At 35.9% G+C, this 18864-nt stretch overlaps 1 protein-coding gene across 5 annotated transcripts in view; it reads right to left on the reverse strand.

Moving 5' to 3' along the window:
* The window catches only part of COL14A1 (collagen type XIV alpha 1 chain), a 188165-nt gene that overhangs the window by 117834 nt on the left and 51467 nt on the right, over positions 1–18864 (reverse strand). For all 5 annotated transcript variants that reach the window (XM_039854043.1, XM_039854044.1, XM_039854041.1 and 2 more), the window contains 8 exons: positions 17912–18031; positions 16499–16663; positions 13815–13976; positions 10746–10897; positions 9464–9593; positions 8304–8449; positions 5811–5940; positions 2430–2569 (listed from right to left, as the gene is read on the reverse strand). In XM_039854043.1, the coding sequence (XP_039709977.1) occupies positions 2430–2569; positions 5811–5940; positions 8304–8449; positions 9464–9593; positions 10746–10897; positions 13815–13976; positions 16499–16663; positions 17912–18031 (1145 nt within the window). The remainder of the gene's footprint in view (positions 1–2429; positions 2570–5810; positions 5941–8303; positions 8450–9463; positions 9594–10745; positions 10898–13814; positions 13977–16498; positions 16664–17911; positions 18032–18864) is intronic.

Here is an 18864-nt window from a genome sequence, read left to right on the forward strand (position 1 = left end):
ATATTTCACTTAAACAAAAGACACTTGTCCAGCAACCTCCAGGCTCAATTGCATGGTTAAGAATTAAAAAGTAAGAACACACACATACACACTCACACTCACACACACACACACACCAATCAAAATGGAAATGTTACAAAATCCACACATTGTATATGCATTTTACTGAAATAAAATTTTCTCAGATATTCGTTCATAGTCCCTTTACTTATATTTTAAATTTAGTTTTACCAAACATCGTTTTCTAATTTCCTAGTACAATATAAATATAGAAATAGCAAGTGTCAAAGGCATCCCCAAGATCGAATAACACTACAAAAAACCACATGTATTTCTCAACAAATATACTAGTCTAGGACCATTTTTCTAAAGAAAAATAATGTAAAGTACCATAAGAAGCCACAAAAACTATAATTTTTTTAAAATCGATGTTAACTAGACTTATTGCAGTAATCATTTTGCAATGTATACAAATATCAAATCATTATGTTGTACACCTGAAACTAATATAATGTTATGTCAATTATACCTCAATAAAAAAAATTTTATGATATAATTATATTTATAAATATAACACATATCCATGTAAATAATGGTTTGTTTTGTTTTATCAAAAAAATTATTACCTAAGGAAAATACTCTATAGTGAACAAATATTTATTGGTGAATGTGGTTGTGGTGTTATTTCGGTTGTTCGAGTCAACATTTTTAAGTTGGTAGCATCATATAAAAGTAGAAATCTCTGGTCACAAGATCGGGCAGCCCCTGCCGGGACTTCTATGCAGCAGCCGTCTGAAGAAGCTGGCACTGGTTGAGTCTTGGATGGACATGTATTTATGCGCTCCCCAGCATATCAGTTCCCACTATGTCCTGGCATCCCTGTCACTACAGCCCACTGTCCATGGTCCTTTATCATCAGTCTTGAATTACTGTCTTTCTTTCAATAGAGAATTTTTTATATATCCATGTCCCAAAAATAGAAATATGAAATATATGAAATATAGCCTAAGTTAGCTTCATATTTCAAGAAAAACAAGTATTTCTTTGCAGGTGTGACTATTTCTGCACATTTAATGGCACACTTCATTCATTTATATTATCGGCCTGATTTCCCTATACAGTTGAATTTGCAAACCTTGAGAAAGTCTTTTATTTATCACAGATAACAGACACTGATAGCTCAGCGTTTTTGGCTTCAAGCCTTCTACTATTTCAGACTACTGCTTTCAAAGTCAAAGCAACTAGTCTATATAATCCCAGATTCATCAGAATTATTTGCCTTTAGGATTTATGAAGATTTAACGGATGATGTTGAATAGTAATTCTGAATTATTAGCAAATGTGCAGTTATTTCCATGCATTATCCAATGTCCTGTATGAGGGTGCATTCTGCAAAAATATTGATTGGACTTAATTGTAGAAAAAAGTTTGTCTCTGCATATAAAAATATTTGCTTTATTTTATCAGAAAACAGAAATGAATCCAATATATTTCCCTCTCCATTTTAGCTTCTTAGACCAAGATAAGGACAAAAATAAAAATTATTTTGCTATTTATCCTGCTAAAACATATTTTCAAGGAAAGAATTTCTGAAGAGTCTTAGTTACTGAGTGAGAGATACTATATCTTTGTGGATTTTAATAAATTCTATTATTTAAAAGTATCTTCCTACACGAAACTTGAACTATTCAGTTTTCAATTTAAGCTCATCTATCTAGGGTCTTTCAGATGCCAGTTTACTCAAATTACAGGGATAAAATGGGTAATACAGACATTATTTCTACTTTCCTACTTCTATGAAGATACATACTTCCCTACCCCTGTCCAAAGAAGAAGATAGTATTTTTCAAATATGGCCACATTAACATATATATCTCATCCCTAGGCGAGACCTGTGTTCTTCCCCACCTTGAATCCATACAGAACTTGAGATTCCACCTACCAACAAAGTGTGGCGCAGAAGTCACAACAATATACTGTGACTTCTGATGCTAGGTAACTCAAAGTGACACGGCTTCCACCTAACTCTCTTTCTCATCGGACACATGTCTGGGGACTCCTGAGCCAACGCGTAAAAAGTCCAGCTCCCCTAAGGCTGCCATGCTGGAGGAATAACGTGAAGAATCTACTTAGAGACACAGAGCTGCTCCAATCTCCAACGGATCCAGTCTTCTCAGACCAGGCACCAAACATATCAAGAGAGAAGCCACTGTGATGATGCCAGCTCCAGTTACTTTCTGGCTACAATATCACGAGTGACCTCAAGCCAGAACTACACATCCAAGCCCCAATTCTTGACCCACAGAAACTGTGAAAGAAAATAATTAGTATAGTTTTAAGCCATTCTGTTTGGGGATGGTTGGTTATGCAACCATAAAAAAACTAATACACAACCAGAGGCCAAACAGACATCATGTTCCACAGCTCACCTCATTGATTTCAGTCCCGTCTGCATTGTTATAGACAATTCGATAACCAGTGACCTTTCTTGAAGTCGGGTCCCAGGCCAAACGAGCACTGTTAGAGCCAATATTGGAGATTCTCAGGTTTCTTGGTGGACTTAAGGGTACTTTGCAGTAAATGGAATAGAAAATAATTAAAATTTTAATTAGTATATATGTAAAAAAGACAAACAGTATCTCTGACTTTTTAATTACTTATATATGAAATGTTCCGCCCAGATAAAAACTTATAAGAAAATTAACAAATCAACAAAGAAAAAAGTTTTCCTGTAAAGAATAAATAGTAGTAATAAATTATACATATTTAGAAATTAATAAGATGTAGGTAAATTTTCCACCTTTCTTTTCTAGTCAATGTTATTATTATAATCTGATGTAAATAAGCAAGCTAATGGATCAAAAACCAAGACACCTGAAATTAAATCTTAGCTATTCCATTCAATTATCATATGATTCTGGCAGAGTCACTCTACTTCTCTACTCCACAATTTCCCATGTGAAAATGAGTGTCGGATGCCTATCTGCCATCTCCATTTGGGTATCTATCTATCAGGTTATTTCCAAACATATATAAAACTGAACCATCAACTCCTGCCATCTTTCCCAGCCTCTCTCTGTCTTTCACTCTGAGCAAAAGGAAATTCCATTCTTGCCATTGCTTAGGCCAAAAACTTTGGAGCCAGCCAAGATTCGGGATTCTGAATATGTGTCGCCTTCACAGTGACGCTTTCCAGGATCGCCTTTATATAAAATAATCATACTACCCCATGTTACCTATCTCCCTTCCCTGATTTATTTTTATTGTAAATTTATTGGTCTACTGTCTCTCTCCTCCAATATATTATAATCTCAGAAGGTTAGGGAATTTGGTTTAATTTTGTTTCTGGCTTTATCTCTAGTATAGCAAGTACTCGATAAACATTGTTTGAATCAATAAATAAGATTTCTGCTTGAATAAATCTTGGTGACTTGGTGAGACTAGATAAAAATAAACACTTTGCCGTTGTTTTAAAAAAATATTTAAAGAGGTGCTGGCATTTCTCTAGATCCCTATCAATCCCATCGAGTTTTGCAGTTCTTCAAGGATCCTCTTTCTATTCAGCAGATTAAAACATGTTGATAATCTTTGACAGCTTTCATGAGGGTTAATAGTTAAAACAATTATTAAGATTTAGTGCATGTTTTTTATGAGTCTGAGATGTAATACATGTTATCTCATTGAATCCTTACATTAGACTGCAAGAATAGAGTTACAATTATTCCCATTACAGAGACCATGAAATTGAGGTAACTTGGCCAAGGTCATAATTAGTAGGAGAAGAAGAGCAGTTAGAGTTTAATTAATCAATTGATTAAATAGAGTCCATGATATAGTCCATGACAGAACCAACAGAGCAAAAACCTAGAAGATAATGACAATTGTCAGCCATAGACAAGGTATAATGTTTCCTCATTCCTAAAGTCAATTCTTTCATTAATTCAATATATATTAATAGTTTGACAATAAAAAAGTTAAGACTCAGTGACTCAATACTTTCTCTTACATATTGAGAAAAACGGTGTAAGAGAGAACAAAGCAATATAATTATTTTAAGTGTTGTGCACACTTCACTTGAAACTTTTTCGGAGTTCAGTTATATTTGGCAGTATGATGGAATGTCTAGTTTTCTTAGTGCATAAAAATACCAGTCTCAGGAACAAATAATGAGGATATCATTTTTAGGAACTTTTTAAATTAACTACTAATGGTGAAAAGAGTCATGCACGTCATTTTTAAATGTAAAGAAATAAGTATTCTGAGTGAAAGATAGATGAATGGTTGAGAAAAGTTTTACTTTCAAATTGACAGAATCCCAAAATTCACTTAAGTCAAGTGATATAATAAATGCCTCTGGCACGATTTATTTCTTCTGTGTTGGGCTTTCTCAGTTTTTTTTGGGGGGGGGAGGACTGTTTATTTATTGTCTTAATTACATTTGTCGTTCTTCAAAGAGCAAGAACAACACAGACTTAACTTACAAAGAATGAATGTTGGAGGAAACTTCTTTCCTTATTATTAAATTTCTATGTAAGTTTCCCAAGTAGAATCTTAAAGACAAAAGCACTGTAGAAACTGCTATTCACCTTGCTCAGAAGGACGGGCAAGACCCTGCATCTCTCTGCATTTTCTTAGGTTTCAAAACACCATGAATAGAGTCTTATTTTTAATGGTAGCTGGCAAAGCATTATTAGTATGCCAGGGTAGTATTTTGTCCATATCATATTTTTAAATAAAATAGATAAATAATGATAAAATTGTGACAGAGACTTTATCCTAGACATAACCAATCAGGAGAGCCAGTGGGAGGAGCTAGGGTTTATGGGAAGAGTTCTTACACCCTATGTCATTACCAGAGCCCTACAGAGGCTTACAATAGAGTTGGATGTTTATAACAGCCTCTCTCCTTAAATTCCTCTTCCCCTCCATAAAGCATCTCCTCCATCTTTGTCTGGTTCAGTGTGTGCATGTAGCTTGCTATGTCTGCACACACCAGTTTGTAATCCTTTCTTTTTCCTGAATAAATCCTTTGGTCACAGAATATCGATTGATTCTGCTTTTCCATTCAACGATAGATAGATATATACCTTTCCTAAAAATATTATGAACTCTCTACATTTAGCCAGAATTAGCCTTGCCGATAAATTTTTACTCAATTTAAGAAACGTATTATAGTTAGTCTGAGATAAAAAGGAATATTGATGAACTACGTGCTAAGTGCTTTCACCTGTACAACTACTGTTCTTCCCTTTAAAGACTCAAAAGTGTTACATCACTTGCCCATTGTCACTCAGTTAAAACACGACTTGAGCTGGGATTCCCATCTCGGCTACTCTGATTCCAAAACCCATGTTCTTTCCTCTATATTCTGATCTAGCATTAAATTTAGACAAAGACGTTGGTGGCTAGAGGTTACTAAAGTTCAGTTACAGTATCCATATGACTCACAACAATAACAAGACTAGAAGAAATACATTTCTATCCCCTAAATAAAATATACATATTCTTTTTTGTTTTCAATTACATTTAACATTCAATATTATTTTATATTAGTTTCAGGTGTAGGGCATAGTGGTTAGACATTTATTTGATTAAAGGAGTGATTCCTCTCCCCCAATAAGTCATGTAGCCACATGATATCATACATAGTTATTATAAGATTATTGACTATATTCTTTATGTTGTACTTTATATCTCCCCAAAAATACATTTTCTTAAGTTACAATTAGCTCTTAAGAGGTTTTGATCTAATGCCAATGTTGATTTGGGCTTTTGTTGCAGCATTTCATCTGCATGACAGATCTGCTCACATGTTGTTTCTTGTCCTGAAACAGGATCGCTGGCCTCTTCTCCAAACATAGCATAAACTGTAACTGTGTATTCCGTATTGGGCAACAACCCACTCAATTCAATATCTGTGTGGGTCTCTCCAATTTTCATCTGAAAAGAACACATGTTATCAGATTGTTTGCCAATGTGTTATTATTCACTCTGATCGGGGTAGAACTGAATAAAGGTGAGACTTCACAAAATAAGACTGTCCCCTCATAACCCCTTCATCAAACAGCCTTCAGTCACAATATGTTCATTGTCTCATGTCATTTTATATTAGGAACAGATGCTATGGAATCGTATAAAACTGGACGTACCCATATGTGCTGTTTTAGGATAACTCTTTACATCTGGACAAGTGGCAAAGGCAGTGAGAATAATAGTGTTGAATATTTGGTCCCCAGAAGAGTGTGGGTGGAACTGAATCAGAAATGTTCTCTAGAAAGAGTGTAAGCTCCAGGCCAGTGTGTTGGGGGCAGTGCCAAGTGGGCATCTTTCACCACTTGGCTAATTTTAACCAGTCGCCTGGCTGGAGCCCCAGTCTTTGCTTCAAACCCAGTTGAGCTGAACCCAGTTTTGTTGTCTCATTTGACAAAGAGTCCTGTCCACTTGGACTGCAAGTCCCTTCCAGGATTCAGAAGACGTCAATCCACCTTGATGCCCAAACCAGCAATTTGCTTTTTGATTCTGAGATGATTTTTATGACTCTTGGAGTCAGTCAAACAAGCCAACATTCTCAGTTGCATAACAACTGACCGACAGCTGCGTAACAGGATGATTTTATTTTCGTTTTAGAAGAAAGAAAAATATCTCCATAGGCAGTCTCCAGTCACAAAACTGCCAGTGTTACTGTCAAATTAAAAGTTTTTAAATTTGAAATATCCCAACATATATAAATGTTGAGAAAATACTATATAATATGCCAAGATATACCCACCACTCAAATCTAATGAATATCAACATTTAGTCATATTGACGTCAGATCTTATTTTAAAAACAACTATGTATATTTAACTATATATATAAATGGGACCATATCAGCATAATATTTTTATAATTTTTTTGTCAATATTATGTTTCAAGATTTATCCATGTTGATACACAGGGATAGAGTTGACATTATTTGATTTCTTTATGGTATTTTTTGTATAAATATACTGCTATTTTCCATTCCTCCATTGATGAACGAGTCAGCTATCTGCAAGATTTCATTCTGACCACGTACCTACACTGAAAATTCCTTGCAGAAAGTTTCCTGTGCTATGTTCCTAAAAACTGTATATAGCTTCAGCTTGATGAAATATTGCGAATTATTCTCTGAGGTAACTGTACCAATTTACATGAGTGATTCTGTTTTCCACATGTTCACTAAATTGTAGTATTATCAGACTTTAAAAAATTATTTGTAATCTATTGGGTATGAACTAGTCCCCTTTCCTTTTTCGTTTGTCTCTTTGGTGAAGCTGAGCATTTTTCTATCATCATTTTTAAGTCTCCCTTCTGCCAAAATAATTCAAACCAACATTATCTCTAAATGGACAAAAGCTATCTTGCAAATAAAAAAAAAAACAGTGCTCTGTTCTTGACACCAGGATTCACAATATTTTTGGCCTAAAGATTTTTGTCACTAGAGACAGATTTTAGACAACGTTAAAGAATCAAATTCTGAACTCCCTCTCTTATCCACCCTACCTGCCTGGTCAAGACATTCCCTAATGTCACAGACACTTGCTCTTTATTCCTTGAATATCTGTATTATAGTAATTATTCCCCATAAATTAAAAATGAGACATAAATCATTGAAAAGTCAAAGATTCATTACTTAAAATAAAACACATGCAAAAAAATCCACATCAATGAGATACATTTACCTATCTCCAAATTAATAAAAAATAAAATTCTAAGTCAGTGTACATAGGGAAAAACAGCTTTTGCAGTTCATAATATAAATTATATAAAATTTCTCTAGAGTCATTTGGTGATATCTAACGTAAGCCTTAATAATTTGCATACCCTTTGAAAATAGAAATTGTATTTCCAGAACTTTATCCTAAGGAAATAATCAGATAACCATGTAAAAATATGTTAAAAATGGTCACAAAAGCATATGTATAGAGCAAATTATCTAAATGTCCAATATCATGAGATTAATTGAACATGACCTGGCACAAAACAACAATGGAATACTATCAAGTTGTTTAAAATGACTATATAAAAATATTATTTAATGATATGGAAATATATTTACAATAAACATGATAAAAACAGAAGACTACATGACTATTTGTTTTGTTAAAAATGGTTTGAAAAAGATTGGTACCTAAATGTTAACAATGGCTACCTCTAGGTGGTGGGATTACAAGAGATTTTTCTTCCCTCTTGAACTTTCTAAATTTTTATGGCAAAAGAAAAAAAACATCAGTCTAAGAAAGTCAACAATTCTACCACTCTAGTAGGCAGCAGGTGGTTACCTCTTTTTCATCCCCAGCCAGACCTTCCGTGAGAGGAGCATAGAGGATGAGGTACCCTGAGGCTCCAGCCACTGCATCCCATTTCGCCCTCAGACTGTTCTCAGTCACATCGTACAGTTCAAGGTTGGAAGCCATGGGTAAAGCAACTGCAAGAGGAGATTTTTTAAAAAATTTATCAGTGTGCTTGCTTATTTCAAAGTATCCATACTCATGCCCTGCCTGCCCTTCCAACCCCAATGTTAAGCTCAGGACTTCGCTTAGACGTGCCGTTAGTTCCCTGTCACACTTCTGCTGGAGTGCCTGTGGCACATCATTGCACTAATTGTTTGCATGTCCTTGATTTGCATTCCCTCTTTTACTAGATGAAAACTTCCTTAAAGGCTGGAAATTATTGCTAAAATATTTCTGAAAAGCAGGAGTATTAACACTTGCCTTATAAATTACTGTCAGGGATAAATCCAACAATATATTGACGCGGAGTTTGATTATCACAATGCCTCACACTTTGTTACTGGTGTTTATATAGCTATTGTTCTATCAGAAGCAGAGATTTTAGACCAAGTTGGCATAGTATGTAGCCATAATAGGACCTTAATTAATGTCGGGAATAACTTAATGTGTGGGTGATTATGTTTTTTAAGATTATCTTATCACAGAATTGTCTGTGTGTGTGTGTGTGTGTATGTGTGTGTTATCATGATCATGCTCAGATAAGAGATTACTTGTATTCAGAAGCTTGTTTTCATTACAATGATATGAATAATTAAAGTAGATGAAACCTAATTTCTTTGTTATTCCGCTGGGCAGGTGTTACAGAGCTCCTTCTCAACTTCTACTGACAAGTTCAAGTCCACTGCTTAGTTCATAATAAGCATTCACTAACTATTTACTAAATGGATAAATGTATATTTTACCCTTCACCACTAAGGTTGTTCTCTCCTAAACATACCAGAGTTTTATGATAGCCCTCCCAATATGTAGCGCCTGCAAACCGCAACTATAGCATGGACCAGAATGGACCAGTACGGCATACGGCACAACTATTGTCTACAAATTTGACTCAGGATGTGCATCAATACAACCTGAGCAGAATTCCAATTTAGAGAAGGCCATCTAAGCAATGCTATACAGTCATAGGTGGGGTAGAATTCAATACGTACATGTGGTTTCGGTTCCCCGTAGGCCTTCACTAGCAGTATGAGGATATATTGCAAAGACCGCTACCTGATATTCAGTTAAAGACATCAAATTTTTCAACACCGTGGAAGACACGCTTCCGTCCACCACCACCTGTTTAAAGAACAGTCTGAGGAATGAGAATATCAAATATCTCACATGCAGAATTGAAATCGAAAAGCAAAAATTATCTCTAGTGAGAACATTTCATTAAATATTTTCCTATTTGTGCCACATCCTGTCCTCTCGTCCACTGTGGCAGTCGATTCTCCTTGAATTTCTTCAGGAAGTGACACACCTTTTATGGAATATGTCCCAAAGTCCCTTATTAATTCGTATATAATAGGAATTCAGTCATTCCCATCCTAATCAAATCCACTTACTAATAGTGGACATGTGATATTTTTCTATGGAGTTTTGGGAAGCATTTAAAAGGTTTATTAGTCATAAAACCATTGGAAGCACTCTGATTCTTTTTTTTCTAGTCCAGATGATTTAAACCTCCATGATCTACTTCTCTGACTCTTAAAAAAAAAATCAGAACTCCTGCCATAACACAAGAAAATTGTGAAACATGCAGAGATCAGTAAGAGGTTAGAACAATAAAAGATTAGCACTTTAAGTGAAATAAAAAGAAATGGAGATTTCAGCACATTTTAACATCTTCCCTGTGAATTGCTGTATCAAAGGTAGAAACTGAGAAGAATCCAGTCATCTGGCAATAGGTATTCTCCTGTGATGGCCAACCCATGAAAACCGCCAGCCACAGACTCTTTATTATGGCTTCTCCGTTGCACGCACCTCCAGAAATGTCCAGGAAATCCCAAACCCTGGAGGACTATATGACCACATAATTTGGAACACACAGACTTCATTAAGGCAGAAAGTTCAGACCACTCCCAAAGCAGAAGGAATACTTAAATAGCAAAAGGGAGTTCTGGCCAAATAATTAACTACTGATTTCTTTTGCTTTAAAACTCACTTATTTTAAAAAAGAAAAAAAAATGTCAAAATAAGTTGTGTTAGAAATGGACACATGACCAGTTATGACGTTTATCTGGTGAAAGTGAGAGCAAATGTAAATAGTGTTACATCAGAGAGATGAAAGAACAACATGGACACGTGGAAATGTATTTAAGTCAAATAATTCTAAATGATTGTGATAGAGTAATCTCCTCATACATATCCATTTCTGTCTTGTCCTCACTACTGCAGAAGACTTGAGAGAATGAAAATAATGGTTTGAAAACAGGATCTCCTTATTACCTCCTCTGGTTTTCCGCCCCTGGTAGGATAATACACGACTCTGTATTTTTCCACTTTTCCTGGGGCATGAGTCCAGTTAACCATAAAGCTCCTGGCAGTGACTTCAGAAGTAATCAACTCTGTAGGCGGCCCAATGGTGGCAAGGGCCAAGGCTAAATTAAAGAAACACAAAATGAATCTCTTTCCCAAATTTATTTCTTATGAACCTAGAAAACTCCATTAGTCAAAAATGACTATTGACTCTGTTACCTCTAAGATTTTCATCTCTAGATAAGTTGATTCAGTTATTTATTCCTACGTTTGTTCACTGAAACATTTCAATGTCTCTTAGGTATTAATCTTTGTACTAAACTCTGAGGATATAAACTTAAATAAAACATAGGTCTTGACTTTAAGCAACTTTTTAAAAGAAATTGCTATAAAATAATAAAAAACAAAAACAACATTAATTGAGCTTGTGTGTATCTACAGGTACTCTTCTGAGCTCTTAAGAAGTATAATCTCATTTAATTCTTGGTAGTTACTATTATTCCTGTTCTGTAGGTGAGAGAACCAAAGTACAATGAAGTTAAATAACTCGCCAATCTCATAGTTAGTATCTGAGCTGAGATTGATACTTGAGCTTCCTGACACAAAAGCCTGTGTTTTTAAGACACAAAGCCACTATACTGAAGACATCGATTCAAAAAATGGCTAATATCTAAATGTAAAGGGAAATGCAGAAACTAACATACTGAGTGCTCACTATGAAATAGACACTGTGTAAGTGCTTTGTGTGTGTTATACATATGTTAAAGTAAATGATTCTATAAAAGATTTGGGACAGGGAAGTTCTCCAGGGGCACTTACCCAAGAGACATTAGTAACCATAACACTGGAAAAATAACACAGTTATTGAACAGTAACTCTGACCAGGAACTGATTACAAACTTTATCAGCAACCACACGCAGAGATTTTTTTGTGTGAAAAGCTGGTTTCTAAAGTAGTCTCATTAAGAAGCTCAAAGAAGTTTATTCAGGAAACTACTGCATGGCTGCCCAACCTAGACTCTCATCAAAATTAAAAACAGTGGCCAGGACATGTAAATAACTGAAGTGTCCTTCAATAGAAGATTGGATAGAGAATGTGGCACAGATATACAATGGGATATTACTCAGCCATAAGAAAAGATGAAATACTGCCATTTGCGACAACATAGATGAATCTCGAGATTATCATGCTAAGCCAAAGAAGTCAGACAGAAAAAGTTGAGAATCATATGATTTCACTCATGTGTGGGATATAAACTTGAAAGCAATGAATGAACAAGACAAATAAACAAAAACTGATAAACACAGACAACAGTTTAGTGGTTACCAGAGGGAAAGGGAGGAGGGCAGAGGTAGATAAGGGGAAAGGAGGTGATGGAAGATTTGACTTTGGGTGGTGAACACACAGTGCAATATGCAGATGATGTATTACTGAGCTGTACACTTGAAACCTATATAATTTTATTTACCAATGTCACTCCCATAAACTTAATTTAAAAAAATTAAAAACTTTTACTCCACAAGAGGCCTTGTTAAAAAGATGAAAAGACAAGCTACAAATTGGGAGAAAATATTACCAAATCACATATCCAACAAAGTATCTAGAGTATAAATAAAGAATTCTCAAAACACAACTGTTAAAAACTAAACAAAGAATAAACACCAAAGAAGTCCAATTAGAAAATGGACAAAAGATATAAGCTGATATTTCACCAAAGAGAATATACTGGTGCAAAATAAGCACATGAAAAGATGTTCACTTCACTGGCCACCTGGAAAATACAAATTATAACCCAATGACGTAAAAATACACACCTATCAGAATGGCTAAAATAAAAAATAGTAGCAACAACATATGTTGGTGACAAATGCATCGAAACTGGATCATTCATATATTGCTGGTGGGAATGTCAAATGCTATAGCCATTCCCAGAAAATTGTCTGGCAGTTTTTTAACTAAAACTACACTAAACTAAACATGCAAGTACAATGTGATGCAGCTGCTGCACTCCTAGGCACGGTCCCAGGGGAATGAAAACGTATGTTCACACAAGAACCTGTACATGAATAGTAGCTCCGTAACAGCCAAAAACGGGAAACAACTCAGGTGTCTTTCAATAGGTGAACAGTTAAACTGTGGTCCATCCATACCATGGAATATGACATGACAATAAAAAAGAAAGCGCTATTGATACGAGCAGCAGCTTGGATGGATCTCCAGGGAATTACCCTGAGCAAAAAAGGCCAATCCTCAAAGGTAGATAAACTGCGTCATTCTATATATAATATTTTCAAAATGAAAAATACTTATAGATAGAGAACCAATTAGTTATTGTTAGGGGTCAGGGAGAGGTTGGGGGAGGGGCAGAAGTAAATGTGGCTATAAAAGGACAACAGTGGTGATGGAAATGTTTTATTACTTTTTTTTTTCAGTGTTTAGTCTTTTTTTGTTTTTTTTTAATTTATTTTTTCAATTATGGTTGACATTTAATAATATTTTATATTAGTTCTGGTGTACAGTGTACTGGTTAAATGTTTATATAATCTATAAAGTGATTCCCCCCGATAAATCTAGCACCCACCTGGCAGTGCTTTTCACACTAGCCGAGATGTGGCATGTTCTGTATCGTGGCTGTATCAATGCCAGCATCCCATCTGCGACACGATACTGCAGTTTTGCAATAGGTTACCACTGAGGGAAACTGGTAACTCGTACTCAGTTTCTCTCTGTTATTTATTACAACTTGATGTGAATATACAATGATCTTGAAATCCAAATTTTAATGAAAAAAAAAAACAACAGGATGGTCTAACTCAACAACACAGAGAAAATTATCTAGTGATGAAAGTATCTGTCCCTCACAGCCACAGAGCCATCAATCTGCTCCCTTTTCTATGCTGATGATTCACATCTTCGGAGAATAAAGGAATCTATTCAGAAAGTCAAGATGAAAAAGAGAACGTTCATAGCCCACGAGAGACTTTTGCTCAAGGTAAGACGCACAGGCACTGAATGACTGCTCTCTGTCACTTATTTACCTTTGATCTCCCTGTCCTGTTCTTCCACCCTGGAGCAGAGGGTCCTGGTCAGGCTCTCCACAACCGTGTGCATCAGGTCAAATTCGGCGACGTTGTACACGTGAGTGCTGTCCGGTTCCGAGGCGATCTCCTGCAGTTCATTCTCATCGGCGTTTTTCACCCCTTGCATTGAAGACAACAGGGAGGGTCATGAGGTTCATGCCCCGTTTCATAAAGCAACTGCAGTGTTCTCAACCTGGGCCTGTCAGTCTCCACTGCAGTCAAAGCATCTGCTGCTCTAAAGAGGCACATCTCCCGTTTGATGTTTTTCAAACGTCACCTTCGGAATTATTATTTTTAAATGATTGACCTTAATTTTGTTGAGTATATCTTAACGGAAAGATGGGTTGATGACACTAACTTCTTTCTTGCATGAATATTGCAGAAGCAATAGTAATTAAACCAGTATTTTCAACTATCAATATAGGGTTAAGTTTCCATAAAATAGGTCCACTTAAATTGAGAGATACTGCTAGAATAAAAAAATATAATAATAGTTATTATTATTATTAATATTTTTTTAATACAGCATTAAGAGAAATCTCAGGAAAAAGTTTTTTAACACATTCAAGTACAATTGGCTAGATAGTGATCACTGCAATTTTGCTAATGCAAATAAGCAAACTCTGGTTCTTTCACAATATTTATTGAATTCTCTCACTACAGGTCAACCGCAACACTGGGTGTTTGGAAGACAACACAGAATAGAGTGGTACAGAAAACCCTCGCCCCCATTCAACTTTTCTAGTCTCTTAGCAGTGGATGCTAACACCTGAGCGCGCTTACTATGCCCCAGGCATATCAGCGTTCTATGTATATTAACACATTTAATCCTCACAACCACCTAGCGAGTTTGGCACTACCGTTTCTCCCATTTTACAGATGAGTAAACTGATGCACAGGGAGGTTAATTAACATGCTCAAGGAAACACAACTGGAAGTGTACAGCTGGAATTCCCCCCGGGCAGTCCAGAGCAAAAGTCATATGCTCCTAACCAGTATATCATGCTACGTCTCAGAAGACTGCACATTAAAATGAATAAATGTTTACCAATGAAATTAGAAAAAGGGAGGTACACAGTTGGGTTCTATGGGTGTGAAGGTAGATTTCTTTTCCCCAGGCTTCAGCAAACAAGGAGCACTTCTTTACAAATCCCTGACATTGCAATCATCTAAGGGTGTTAAAAAGAGTTGCTACAGAAGCAAGGAAGAGAGATTACCTAGGGCATCATGAAGAATTACTTTTTAGATGCCTAGATGTGGCATTGATTTTATCTTCCAACCTCAACACATTGAGTAATAAATCATTGGTTGTCTCTCAACTATTTGTTTTAGGGGGTCATAGGATAATAAATACTACTGATTTTCGGGTAATTTTCAGAGAAAAAGTCCAAATCACATCGGAATTCATCTCAAGTTTTCTTTAGAAAATCATCCGTTTCATTATTAACAAGACCACAAAATGGAGAGTAAATACACAAATTAATCTCCCATTAGTTTAAGTCTTCTGCAGGGATTTCCTTGGTTGGAGAAAAGAATAGTAAAATAAAAAATAAAGATTAAATAAATCTCTCTGGTATTTCTTGTCTAAAGGACTCCTGCAATAGCTTCTAAAATGCACAGTTGGATCTGGGTCTGCAATAATAAAATAACATTAGTGCAAGCTGAAACAAGGAGCTTAATGTCAATGCTTTTCATGGCATTTAGTTAGAAAAATGTTTGAATTTATATAAAACTATTCTAGGGAAGATAGTCCCAAATCTATTTCCCTTTCTTTCTCTCTATCTCTCTCTCTCACCTTTCCAAACAAAATAGTTTGTTCAAACAGAACGAAAAGAGGAAATGGCCCTCGTGACTTGGAAGGAATGTTTTGGTAAGGACTTGGCCTTGCCCATCTGTGCGCCCAGCTCCCACCACAATGCCTGGCACATGGCAAATAAGCAAATACTTCTCGAATGAAACATTCTATAAACTACATTTTAAGACGCAAACCTAGGAATGGGTCAGCGGAACTGTGTCTTCTTTTAGGGTTTGTTTCTGTTTTGTCGGTCTCTATTAAATAGAAGACCTTCCTACTGCCAAAGAAAATGTAAAACATTTTAATCAAGAGCGAAGTTGCATCATCTAAATATTTTGCAGTTATTCTGAATGTGTGCCATATAAAGCCTTTTCCACAAGAATAATATCTTACAGTGGGTTAGTTTCAAAGAAATAACTCTACATCTTTAGAACTTCGTGCTTCTTTAAATAGCTGCAGGACCTGAATTCCTTGAAAATGATGAATTTGGTTTCTCCCTATACTACCAGAGAAGAGAGAGCTATGATATGGTATTAAAGAGAAAAGTTCTGACTAATTCAAAGGTAACAGGTCTGTATCTAACCATTAAACGTGATGCTTTTCACACTTTCTGGATGGTATCTCGCCGAGAGATCCTCATACTACAGGATACATAATAGCTACCATCACGTCCATTTTAAATGTAAGGAAGCTGGGCTCAGATCACATAAGTAGCTATGACCAGAACCAAGACTAGGGAGGGTTCAGGTCTCCTGGCTTTCGATGAAGTGCACTTTGCATTATCCATTGTTTTAAGTGGTTGTGTGTCTGTGCCCATTATTGAAACAAGACCATAAATAACACATACCTATGGCAAACAGCTCTACACCAGACTCACGAAGGTTTCTAGATGGTGGAATAATATCATCCTGGGACTTTCCATCCGTGATTAAAATGCCAATTTTGGATACTCCAGTCCTTGCTCCTGCCTCTGGTTTAAAGCTATTTTCAAAAATGTAGTTTAAGGCAAGACCTGGGAGAAAAAAAGGAAAAATAAACACAAACCAACCACTTATAATAAAAAGCCTTCCAATTCTGCAAAATGTAACCACAAGATGAGTAACTTATTGACCAAAAGGCGTTTTTATTAGATGCTAACTTTCATCTTCATTTTTACAACAACATCCTCCTTGACAGATTGGATGGAAAAAAGAAAAGCTAAAATCCACCAGAAGAGAGGTAATAAAAATAACTGAATACTGCATCATTTCAGAAATGAGCATTTATAAAGAATACTGAATTCATGGCCAAGGGTTGTTGACAGAACTGTGTACAAGAAAAATCTAAATCTTTACAATTTAGGATAAAGCAAGAATACGCACACAACAGCAACTGTTCCAAATATTATTGCTACACTTTCAATTTTGTTCATGATGCTCCAAAGAACCAAAAATTTTCTCTATCTTTCTTAAGGGTAGTGGGAGCAGATCTAAAATAATAATTGAACTCTTGCCTTTTGAGTATGAAATGTTTTACCCAGAAAAAAAAAAAAGAAAAAAATGCTGCGATATCGTTATAGTATCTGCGTTTAATAAATTTTCTGTTGTATTAACAAAAAGCTTATTAGATTATGCCTCACATTGGCAAAGCAATTATCGGGATTTCAGTGGTTCACTTAAAAGTTAATGACTGCACAATATTGTTTTAACTTGAGTATCGCCATTGTGTGCCTGTGGAAGGAAATAGCACGCACCAGTTAAACCCTGTGATAACCTCTGTGGCTGAGATAATTATCATCTAATAGTCTTACATTCTTTGTTTATCGAAAATACCAGCGAGTCAAAGATCCACACATATTTTCGTGATAACTACTGGTTGCAGAAGAAGGGCAAAGAAAATACCTTTTTGAAAATAAGGTAGGAATTTGTTTTTATTTCATTGGCTGGAGGAGGAAACAGGGGGAAAGAGAAGAAGGAAAAAGAACGGGCGATGGTGAAGACAGCTGCTGAAGGCCGTCGGCCTCAGGGACCACTCGGTTTTCTTCCAGGTCCACCAAGCTCTTTCTGGGACATGATATTCATACAACAAAAGAAATGAGATGTCTGGGTTTAACTTTTAAAGCTGAGTTTTATTAAAAATGAGCCGCCTAAGAACATTAGATGTTAGTTTGAATTTTAAAAAATACTATGCTAAGTCTTATACAGTGGCAGACGGAAGTAATAAAACTATTCTTTGGCAAAATATGTTGCTAAAAATGGGGACTGAACAAAAAAATACATACCCGTTAGTGTATTTCCTCCCTTGTAAGGTAGATTTCGGACAGCTTCAATCACTTCATCTTTTGTGCTAAAGGCATTCAGGTGCCATTCTATTCTGGGGTCACCGCTATACTGGGCAAGTCCTGGAAAACACGAAGAGAAAGCCCGCCCGAAAATAATGTGTTACTCAAAGGTCTAGAACAGCGATCCCCAACCTTGGTAGCACCAGGGACTGGTGCTCCTATGAGAATCTAATGCCTGATGATCTGAGGTGGAGCTGAGGCGGTGATGCTGGCGCTGGGGAGTGGCTGCAGATACAGATGAACCTTTGCTCGCTCGCCGGCCCACCACTCACCTCCTGCTGTGCGGCCCGGTTCCTAACAGGCCACGGACCAGTACTGGTCCACAGCTCAGGGGTTGGGGATCCCTGGTCTAGTGGACTATTCAAAAAACTAGAATGATGAAGGGCCTCATCCTTGCAACGTTTTTTTTCTCTGCCTTACTATGTACTTTCAAGAAGGATCCCTGGCATTGATTTAAGGAATTAATTAGGGGAATTAATTATCTAAGGACTGGGGAAATGTTCCTATTTTTTAGCTATTTAGAAGTGACCACCTAATTAGGTACTTAGCATGTTTTTTTAAAGTCTGAATGTGTTTATAGATAAAAGGTCTAGATTTATATGTTGGTTTTTATTCTCAAAGGAGTTTCCTTAATGGCTATTTAAAAGTAAAACTATGGGACTTTAAATCATAAAGTAGATGTATTGCTCAAAGATTTAAAATATTTTTATTTGCTTGTTGTCTCAGCAAATTTGGCAAAGATTATCTTGTACTATAAAGCTATTTCCAATTTCCACTTTCTTTAGTTCAATGTTTCACTAGATTCAGCTGTTTCTTTTAAATAAAAATAAAACTTTTACTGAAAAATTGTTAAGCCAACTATAATTTTTAAATTATTATTATTATTATTATTA

Source organism: Pteropus medius, unplaced genomic scaffold, assembly GCF_902729225.1.
Source record: "Pteropus medius unplaced genomic scaffold, Ma_sr-lr_union100, whole genome shotgun sequence".
NCBI lineage: Eukaryota > Metazoa > Chordata > Mammalia > Chiroptera > Pteropodidae > Pteropus > Pteropus medius.